Here is a 10,728-nt window from a genome sequence, read left to right on the forward strand (position 1 = left end):
TCCCAGTAAACCACGGTTTATCATTATTAAATGATAAGAATGTCCTGGTAGGAATGTCCGTTATTTCCCGCTCTGCTTCCTCTTTCAATCGCCGTTAAAAAAGAAGAAGATGATGAAAAAGCTCCCTATTTACAACAGCCTTTTTGCTCAGACACATTCTTATTCAGGTAAGTGCAGTTTTGGTGTTTTAAATGTTTTCTAGGGGTGTAATGGTACACTTATTCTTACCGAAAATTGTACCGAACAAATAGAGTGTCGTTTTAACCACTGCACGTGCGGAACTTAATCCGTTTCAGTTCATAGCCGTGAATAAATCTTCACTATACATTATTACTATACATTACATTCTGTAATCGTATAGTATAGTATAATAATAAGTTTTTTGAACCTTAAACAGCATAAACACATTTCATTACACCAAATACACAAAATAATGTTCTTTTTAGCAGCATCATATGACCCCTTTAAAACTATCACAGGGCTGCTGGAAAAACATCACTTGTGGGAAGGAAAAAAGGTAAACAATATTTATGTTGGTAATAACAACAACAACAACAACCATTTTTCATTTCTAATTCACGGATCGTGTATTATTTGTTTATTTGTTTGTTTGTCAAGTAGTAGTGCAATTGAATTGGCATAGATATTTCAACATTACAAATAAATGGTATATGGATAATGATGACAATATGGATTGTGTATTTCATCTCACCTTCTACCAAAATAAATAAATAAAATAAAATAAAATGTGTATAGTAATGAGATTTTCCTGTAAATAAATAAATGAAAAAGATCCTCTCTTCACTGCAGTATGCTGCCACCATGAGTACAGACGCGGAGATGGCCATTGACGGCAAGGCTGCCATTTTCCTCCGTAAGCCTGAGAAGGAGAGAATCGAGGCTCAGAACAAACCATTCGAGGCCAAGACTGCCTGCTATGTGGTTGATGATAAAGATCTCTATGTCAAGGGAACCATCAAGAGCAAAGACGGTGGCAAAGTCACTGTTATTGTGAATGACACTAAGGAGGTGATGAGTTTATCCTTTCCATTTCATGTAGATGACATCACTTCATTTCTACTCAGATTTTTCTTAATATCAAATGAATTGCATTTTTAGGAAAGAGTTGTTAAAGAGGATGAAGTCCACCCAGTGAATCCTCCCAAGTTTGACAGAATTGAGGACATGGCCATGATGACCCATCTCAATGAACCCTCTGTGCTGTATAACCTCAAAGAGCGTTATGCCGCATGGATGATCTACGTAAGTTCTGGAGCACAGTAAAACAGCATTTATGTTCATCTTGTCAGTGTTGTTGCAATCTGACCACGTCTCTGCTCATTTCAGACCTACTCTGGACTGTTCTGCGCTACTGTGAACCCCTACAAGTGGCTCCCAGTGTATGATGCAGAAGTGGTGGCTGCCTACAGAGGCAAAAAGCGTATGGAGGCCCCACCTCACATCTTCTCTGTCTCTGACAATGCCTATCAGTTCATGCTGACTGGTAAGATCTGATTTACATAATTAGACTTATATATTTGAGTTGAAAGTTCAAATTCACATTCATAGTTTTTAAAAACAATTGCTAAAACATTATTACCTTTGAATTTACAGAGAGAACCAGTCTGTCTTGATCACGCATGTATCTAATCTACTATTAGAAATGTTGAGATGAGCTATATTTTGCTCTTGTGTAACTTCTGCGTGTCTTCTCATCTTTAATGAACCAGTGGAGAATCTGGTGCTGGAAAGACTGTGAACACCAAACGTGTCATCCAGTACTTTGCCACAGTTGCAGTTCATGGTGATAAGAAGAAAGAGCAGGGTCCCGGCAAAATGCAGGTATGAGATACAAAACAAATATATTATTCTGAAAGATACTTCTGTGCTCCATCATGGTAACATGAAGTTCAAGCAGAAGCAGCGTGTGGAGCAGGCTGAGCCTGATGGCACAGAGGGTGAGACTAAATAATACCAATGTTTGTCATCACACGCAATGCTTTGATTTGAGAGATCATTGTTTCTATTTACCGTAAATAAAGAAAAGGGCGGTTTTAGTTTTCAAAACAAGAAAAGGAATGGATATTTTTTGTAACTTTTTAAATCGCAGAGGCTGACAAAATCGCCTACCTTCTGGGTTTGAACTCTGCTGATATGCTGAAGGCTTTGTGCTACCCCAGAGTCAAGGTCGGAAATGAGTTTGTGACCAAAGGCCAGACCGTGCCACAGGTATGTAGTAACATATTTCCAGCTTGTCCATGTATTTAACCTGAAAATCATTAGTTAGTCTGACTAATTATTGCAAAAAGACAGTTTTACTAAAATATTCACTCTATTCTACTTACAGGTGTACAACTCTGTAAGCGCCTTGTCCAAATCTATCTATGAGAGGAATCTTGTGGATGGTCATTCGTATCAACCAGATGTTGGACACAAAACAACAAAGAAATTTCTTCATTGGTGTGCTGGATATTGCTGGCTTTGAGATCTTTGATGTAAGAATGATTCTTTTATCATTTTTCATGGCAAACTGTGTCATATTCAGTGATCTGTAAATGGTTATTTTTCTTCCTGCAGTTCAACAGCATGGAGCAGCTGTGCGTCAACTTCACTAATGAGAAACTGCAACAGTTTTTCAACCACCACATGTTTGTGCTGGAACAAGAAGGAGGGCATTTTTTGGGAGTTCATTAACTTCGGCATGGACTTGGCTGCTTGCATTGAGCTCATTGAGAAGGTTTTTACTGGTTTATGAACTTATCAATTTCCATTTTCCATTCTCAAAAATTACTCATTTGTATCAATAAACAACATTGCTTTATAAACAGCCCATGGGTATTTTCTACATCCTTGAAGAGGAGTGCATGTTCCCCAAGACTACAGACACTTCCTTCAAGAACAAGCTGTATGATCAGCATCTTGGCAAGTGCATTGCTTTTCAGAAACCAAAGCCTGCCACTTTCCCCTGCAACATCCGCTCATTCATGAATGTCAAACACTGGCCATGGATGAAAGCTTACTACAAGATTAAGCCTCTGCTGAAGAGTGCTGAGACTGAGAAGGAGCTGGCATCCATGAAAGAGGACTTTGCAAAATGCAAAGAAGATCTTGCCAAGGCTGAAGCCAAAAAGAAGGAGCTTGAAGAGAAGATGGTGACACTGCTGCAAGAGAAAAATGATCTGCAGCTGCAAGTGGCTTCTGTGAGTTTTCCTATTTGAATTAACTGAATTTTGGCTCCATTAAATTAACAAAATACCAACTTAAAATTGCTTAGCTGGAAAGGTTCCCTTGAACAAGAGAAGAAGCTCAGCATGGATCTTGAGAGAGCGAAGAGAAAGCTTGAAGGAGACCTGAAATTAGCACAAGAGTCCATCATGGACCTGGAGAATGACAAGCAGCAATCTGAGGAGACGCTGAAGAAGTAGGATGTTTTTGTAAATTCTTACAAAAAATAATGGTTATCATTCATTTCTGATTATTCATTGTTTTTCCCTTTAACACACAGAAAAGATTTTGAAACAAGCCAGCTGCTCAGCAAGATTGAAGGTGAACAATCTCTGGGTGCTCAACTCCAGAAGAAGATCAAGGAGCTTCAGGTATTTCTTGAGTTTTGTTTTGAAACGCTATTAAAGGCAAAGCTAAAATAAAGACTAATAAGGTATCATTGATTACTTGCCGCTGTAGGCTCGCATTGAGGAACTGGAGGAAGAGATTGAGGCTGAGCGTGCTGCTCGTGCCAAGGTTGAGAAGCAGAGAGCTGATCTCTCCAGGGAACTTGAGGAGATCAGTGAGAGGCTTGAGGAGGCTGAAGGAGCCACTGCTGCTCAGATCGAGATGAATAAGAAGCGTGAAGCTGAATTCCAGAAGCTCCGTCGTGATCTTGAAGAGTCCACCCTCCAGCATGAAGCTACTGCTGCAGCCCTCCGTAAGAAGCAGGCAGACAGTGTGGCCGAGCTGGGAGAGCAAATCGACAACCTCCAGCGCGTCAAGCAGAAGCTTGAGAAAGAGAAGAGTGAATACAAAATGGAGATTGATGATCTCTCCAGCAACATGGAAGCTGTTGCTAAAGCAAAGGTTTGAGAACTGGTTTTTAAATCTGTTCAAGGAAATATATCAAATGTGGTTAAGATTCTTAAGAATCAAATGACTTTGATGTTTACAGGCCAATCTTGAGAAGATGTGCCGCATCCTTGAGGACCAACTTAGCGAAATTAAGTCCAAGAATGATGAGAACATTCGCCAGATAAATGACCTCAGTGCTCAAAGAGCAAGACTTCAAACTGAAAATGGTAACTAATTGCACAATATATATCAAACAAAATTATACAACACCTTATTTTCTCCACTAACTAATGCAGATAAACAATTATAAGTAAATCACCATCCATGTCATATATTCACATGACCCTATGACCTCATTCTCAGTGCAAATGGTAACATATTTGTTAACATTATTTAATGCATTAACTAACATGAACTAACAATGAACAATATATTTTTTATAGCATTTATTAATCTTTGTTAATGTTAGTTTATGAAAATGTTAGCTCACAGTACATTAACTAATGTTAACAGAAACAATTTAAAATTTTAATAATGCATTAGTAAGTATTGATCTTAATGTTAACTAAGATGAATAAATGCTATATAAATATTGTTCATGTTAACAAATGAAGCCTTATTTTAAAATGTTACCGTGCAAATTTATTATGTATTCATACAGTATATATTCTGGTGTAAAGCATTTCCCCAACCTATTTAACTGCAATAAATGCTTTTCTCATTATATCATTAAATGGTTTGTTTTGAATCTGCTCTGGTTTCTCAGCTCACCAGAGGCAAACAAGCTTTCACTCAGCAAATTGAGGAGCTTAAGAGGCAGGTTGAAGAGGAGGTTAAGGTAATACAGCATGATCAATACAAACACATATTTTCCACTTACTATACAACAAAGCTAATATTATGTGACTTTGTCAACTAGGCTAAGAACGCACTGGCCCATGCTGTGCAGTCAGCCCATCATGACTGCGACCTGCTCCGTGAGCAGTTTGAGGAAGAGCAGGAGGCAAAGGCTGAGCTGTAGCGGGGAATGTCAAAGGCCAATGGTGAAGTTGCTCAGTGGAGAACCAAATATGAAACTGATGCCATCCAGCGCACTGAGGAGCTTGAAGAGGCCAAGTATGAACATCATAAGAGCTGATTAATATGTGGTCATATGGAAAAAGGCTTTCATGTTAAAATGTTCACAAATTCAGGAAGAAGCTGGCTCAACATCTGCAAGAGGCAGAGGAACAGATTGAGGCTGTGAACTCCAAATGTGCATCTCTGGAGAAGACCAAACAGAGACTCCAGGGTGAAGTGGAGGACCTCATGATTGATGTGGAGAGAGCCAATGCTTTGGCTGCCAACCTTGACAAGAAGCAGAGGAACTTTGACAAGGTAAAAAGTTTGAGTCATTATGTGATATTCACATTCTAAAGCATTGCTGAAATGTGTTTTGTTGAACATTTCATAAACAAACCTGACCCTGAAATATCTCCACTAAAGGTCCTGGCAGAATGGAAGCAGAAATATGAGGAAGGTCAGGCAGAGCTGGAAGGTGCCCAGAAAGAGATTCGTTCACTCAGCACTGAGCTGTTCAAGATGAAGAACTCCTATGAGGAGACTCTGGATCAGCTGGAGACCCTCAAGAGAGAGAACAAGAATCTGCAGCGTAAGAATTCCTTTGTACAACATTTAATTAATTAACAAACTTAGTAGTGTTAAATCTGTAGAGATTCACAGCATATTTATGCTGATAATATTTTCTTTCCAACTTGTAGAGGAGATTTCAGATCTGACAGAGCAGTTAGGTGAGACTGGTAAGAGCATCCATGAGCTGGAAAAGGCCAAGAAGGCAGTGGAGACTGAGAAAGCAGAGATGCAGACTGCACTGGAGGAGGATGAAGTGAGTATCTGAAGATCAATATGTAAATCTGGCTAAAACCATTGTACTGTTCATTTTGAGGTTTAAATGTTGTTTTTTATTATTAATAGGGCACTCTGGAGCATGAAGAGTCCAAAATTCTCAGTGTCCAGCTTGAGCTAAACCAGGTCAAGGGTGAGATTGACAGGAAGCTTGCAGAGAAGGATGAGGAGATGGAGCAGATTAAGAGGAACAGCCAGAGAGTCACTGAATCCATGCAGAGCACTCTGGACTCTGAGGTCAGGAGCAGGAATGATGCCCTGAGAATCAAGAAGAAGATGGAGGGAGACCTTAATGAGATGGAGATTCAGCTGAGCCACGCCAATCGCCAGGCTGCTGAGGCCCAGAAACAGCTCAGGAACGTTCAGGGACAACTCAAGGTATGTGACTTCTCTTTGACTTTAAGTTGCATTAGTATGTTTGTATAATCTAACCTATGTTTAGTAATGACCAACAGAAAGCACACTGCAAGCTTGTTGTAAAACTATTGTTATGTTCAGGACGCCCAGCTGCACCTTGATGATGCTCTGAGAGGACAGGAAGACATGAAGGAGCAGGTGGCCATGGTGGAGCGCAGAAACACTCTGATGCAAGCTGAGATTGAGGAGCTGAGAGCTGCTCTGGAGCAGACAGAGAGAGGCCGCAAAGTGGCTGAACAAGAGCTGGTGGAGAACGCACTGGCCCATGCTGTGCAATCAGCCCGTCATGACTGCGACCTGCTCCGTGAGCAGTTTGAGGAAGAGCTGGAGGCAAAGGCTGAGCTGCAGCGGGGAATGTCAAAGGCCAATGGTGAAGTTGCTCAGTGGAGAACCAAATATGAAACTGATGCCATCCAGCGCACTGAGGAGCTTGAAGAGGCCAAGTATGAACATCATAAGAGCTGATTAATATGTGGTCATATGGAAAAAGGCTTTCATGTTAAAATGTTCACAAATTCAGGAAGAAGCTGGCTCAACATCTGCAAGAGGCAGAGGAACAAATTGAGGCTGTGAACTCCAAATGTGCATCTCTGGAGAAGACCAAACAGAGACTCCAGGGTGAAGTGGAGGACCTCATGATTGATGTGGAGAGAGCCAATGCTTTGGCTGCCAACCTTGACAAGAAGCAGAGGAACTTTGACAAGGTAAAAAGTTTGAGTCATTATGTAATATTCTCTTTTTAAAGTATTGCTGGAATGGACCTTAATCAACATGTTACAAACAAAACCTGACCCTGAAATATCTTCATAAAAGGTCCTGGCAGAATGGAAGCAGAAATATGAGGAAGGTCAGGCAGAGCTGGAAGGTGCCCAGAAAGAGGCTCGTTCACTCAGCACTGAGCTGTTCAAGATGAAGAACTCCTATGAGGAGACTCTGGATCAGCTGGAGACCCTCAAGAGAGAGAACAAGAATCTGCAGCGTAAGAATTCCTTTGTACAACATTTAATTAATTAACAAACTTAGTAGTGTTAAATCTGTAGAGATTCACAGCATATTTATGCTGATAATATTTTCTTTCCAACTTGTAGAGGAGATTTCAGATCTGACAGAGCAGTTAGGTGAGACTGGTAAGAGCATCCATGAGCTGGAAAAGGCCAAGAAGGCAGTGGAGACTGAGAAAGCAGAGATGCAGACCGCACTGGAGGAGGATGAAGTGAGTATCTGAAGATCAATATGTAAATCTGGCTAAAACCATTGTACTGTGTTGTTCATTTTGAAGTTCAAATGTTGTTTTTTATTATTAATAGGGCACTCTGGAGCATGAAGAGTCCAAAATTCTCAGTGTCCAGCTTGAGCTAAACCAGGTCAAGGGTGAGATTGACAGGAAGCTTGCAGAGAAGGATGAGGAGATGGAGCAGATTAAGAGGAACAGCCAGAGAGTCACTGAATCCATGCAGAGCACTCTGGACTCTGAGGTCAGGAGCAGGAATGATGCCCTGAGAATCAAGAAGAAGATGGAGGGAGACCTTAATGAGATGGAGATTCAGCTGAGCCACGCCAATCGCCAGGCTGCTGAGGCCCAGAAACAGCTCAGGAACGTTCAGGGACAACTCAAGGTATGTGACTTCTCTTTGACTTTAAGTTGCATTAGTATGTTTGTATAATCTAACCTATGTTTAGTAAAGACCAACAGAAAGCACACTGCAAGCTTATTGTAAAGCTATTGTTATGTTCAGGACGCCCAGCTGCACCTTGATGATGCTCTGAGAGGACAGGAAGACATGAAGGAGCAGGTGGCCATGGTGGAGCGCAGAAACACTCTGATGCAAGCTGAGATTGAGGAGCTGAGAGCTGCTCTGGAGCAGACAGAGAGAGGCCGCAAACTGGCTGAACATGAGCTGGTGGATGCCAGTGAGCGTGTCGGGCTTCTGCACTCTCAGGTAAAGGCATATTGTTTTTACAATGAAATTAAGGAAATTGAGAGCCTCATTTAAAATGTTTTTACTGTTGCAGAACACAAGTCTCCTGAACACCAAGAAGAAGCTAGAGGCTGACCTTGTTCAGATCCAGAGTGAAGTTGAAGACACTGTACAGGAAGCCAGAAATGCAGAGGAGAAGGCCAAGAAGGCCATCACAGATGTGAGAAACAGGAGCTGCCAAATGTTTCACAAAACACTTGTGTACCTAAAAATGTGGCTCTATATATATCTATATTCATGCAAAAGGCTGCAATGATGGCAGAAAAGCTGAAGAAGGAGCAGGACACCAGTGCTCACCTTGAGAGGATGAAGAAGAATCTGGAGGTCACAGTGAAGGACCTGCAGCACCGTCTGGATGAGGCTGAGAATCTGGCCATGAAGGGAGGAAAAAAACAACTATTAATTAATTTATATTTTATTAAATATATTTTAATATTCTAAACATATTTTCATTGAGTGAAATGTTTAATATTGTCTCTCATTTAGGTCCGTGAGCTTGAGGCTGAAGTTGAGGCAGAACAGAGACGTGGAGCTGATGCTGTTAAAGGTGTCCGCAAATATGAGAGGAGAGTCAAGGAGCTCACCTACCAGGTCCAAATTATTTTTTTGTAAAAGTTCAGGTCACATTGATCAGATTATGTTCTAGTCTGATGCATGTTCATTATCTGCAGACTGGGATAAGAAGAACATCAACAGACTGCAGGATCTGGTTGACAAGCTGCAGCTGAAGGTCAAGGCTTACAAGAGGCAGGCCGAAGAAGCTGTGAGTACTTTATTTGAGAACTATAAAGACCTTGAAAACATTTGAGATTTTCTATTCCTGATACACTGTAATTCTGTGTGGCTTAGCAGGTGGAACAAGCCAACGCTCATCTGTCCAAGTTGAGGAAGGTGCAGCATGAGCTGGAGGAGGCTGAGGAGCGTGCTGACATTGCTGAGTCTCAAGTCAACAAGCTCAGAGCCAAAAGGCGTGATGCTGGAAAGGTAATTATTTTTAAATGTATTTATTATTGATGAATATTCATCTAAATTTTTTGATAGTATGATCAAGTTTAGTCTATATCATCACTTTAAGACATCCCTTTTTTTAAGGGTAAGCAGGCCGCTGAGTAAAAGGCCTACAGCAAGTGTGACACTTGCAATATTGTAATAAAAACAAATAAACTTATTTTGACTCTTAAACCCTCTTGTTCATACTTTATATAATATCATATTTGTTTGTAAATAATACATATAAAGACTGCACTCACAGAATCTTGCACTATTATCTTGCAATGTCCAAAATCTCACATTCAAATGACAACTCACAGACAACCACATGAGACAGATCAGACACATAGGCCAGTTAAACCCCTCACTCAACAAGTAAACTAGGTGCCAGAAGAACTGTTCCTTAAAGCAAAATTCAATGTCATCTTGCCGTGCCAAATAAGAAGGTGCCATTGTCGCACAATTAAACCTGCGCAAAGAATCATGGGAGTGTTGATCAGTTGTACCCTTCAAAATCCTTCATCCCGAAGGGCCTTTTTAAGTGGCCAGTTTTGAGCACTTCGGTTTGGAACGACCCTTTAATGTGGCGGCCATGATTGTTCTCACTCTGAAGTGCCCCTTGGAGGCAGATTTAATTCATTTGGAATGCAGCAACTGTCAGGAGCATATGGTGCATTCAAGTCCTCCTGGGATGTTCGTATTTATGAGTTGACAAGTAGTAATTACGACATCAGTTGCATTCCGGTCACTTTGGTCGGTACAAGATGGCGATTTAACTTTTCTATGTAAAATTCAACTTTTTTAACTATACATCTACAAAATGATGAATAAAAATTGTTCATCATTGTGTTTTTGCTTTTTTCTATTTTTATTCAGGTGATGTAAACTGAATCATTATATATTCTATGGTAATTATACAATAATATAATATTTTATTCATTTCAACAAATTTGGACAACTTGCACAAATACTTCCGCATTCTGCACAGCTCGGGAGTTTCCAATTAGCATTTAGCGCACCTACATACAGACCATTTTTCATGAGAAAGCTGATTTTTACTTCGTTTTAGGGCTGGCAATTTTTGAAAAACAAGTATTCATATTCTCTGCGTTAACATGAATTATCTTCAACCTGCTGAAATATTCCTATGAATATGTTTCTCTTCCAAATAAGCATTCTGAATAATAAATAAATATATATCCCCACTAACCTGCCGAGGTCCAGCGCTTGTATTGACATTTTTCTCTTACTGATTATATTTCATATCTGTTGAATTTACAGTTTTAAATGAATTTGATTGATAAGCACAATTGCGAAAAATAACCATGGTTTTACATGGTAAAAGTGTAGTAGCTATGTTTTTTTTTTTTTTTTT

The 10,728-nt window shown here is 40.2% G+C and overlaps 2 protein-coding genes and 1 pseudogene across 2 annotated transcripts in view; 2 read left to right on the plus strand and 1 right to left on the minus strand.

Annotated features, from left to right (window-relative positions):
- The window catches only part of LOC107740946 (heat shock protein beta-1-like), a 16,465-nt gene that overhangs the window by 4,493 nt on the left and 1,244 nt on the right, over window positions 1–10,728 (plus strand). The gene's annotated exons all lie outside the window — the stretch shown is intronic.
- LOC107740962 (myosin-13-like) lies at window positions 823–1,848 on the plus strand. Its single transcript, XM_016553532.1, has 5 exons — window positions 823–1,029; window positions 1,120–1,263; window positions 1,348–1,504; window positions 1,617–1,638; window positions 1,731–1,848. The coding sequence occupies exons 1-5, from the start codon at window positions 823–825 to the stop codon at window positions 1,846–1,848; spliced, it is 648 nt and encodes a 215-aa protein (XP_016409018.1).
- The window catches only part of LOC107740941 (myosin heavy chain, fast skeletal muscle-like), a 15,328-nt pseudogene continuing 13,181 nt past the window's right edge, over window positions 8,582–10,728 (minus strand).

The sequence above is a fragment of the Sinocyclocheilus rhinocerous genome, unplaced genomic scaffold (assembly GCF_001515625.1).
Source record: "Sinocyclocheilus rhinocerous isolate Xijiao unplaced genomic scaffold, SAMN03320098_v1.1 scaffold346, whole genome shotgun sequence".
NCBI classification, from domain to species: Eukaryota; Metazoa; Chordata; class Actinopteri; order Cypriniformes; family Cyprinidae; genus Sinocyclocheilus; species Sinocyclocheilus rhinocerous.

What these genes read in the sequence shown, in the direction of transcription:
- LOC107740962 (XM_016553532.1), top strand. Translation starts at nt 823, where the DNA reads ATGAGTACAGACGCGGAGATGGCCATTGACGGCAAGGCTGCCATTTTC. An exon ending in TTGTGAATGACACTAAGGAG is followed by an intron (nt 1,030 to 1,119) that starts GTGATGAGTTTA and finishes TTGCATTTTTAG; the next exon opens with GAAAGAGTTGTTAAAGAGGA. An exon ending in ATGCCGCATGGATGATCTAC is followed by an intron (nt 1,264 to 1,347) that starts GTAAGTTCTGGA and finishes TGCTCATTTCAG; the next exon opens with ACCTACTCTGGACTGTTCTG.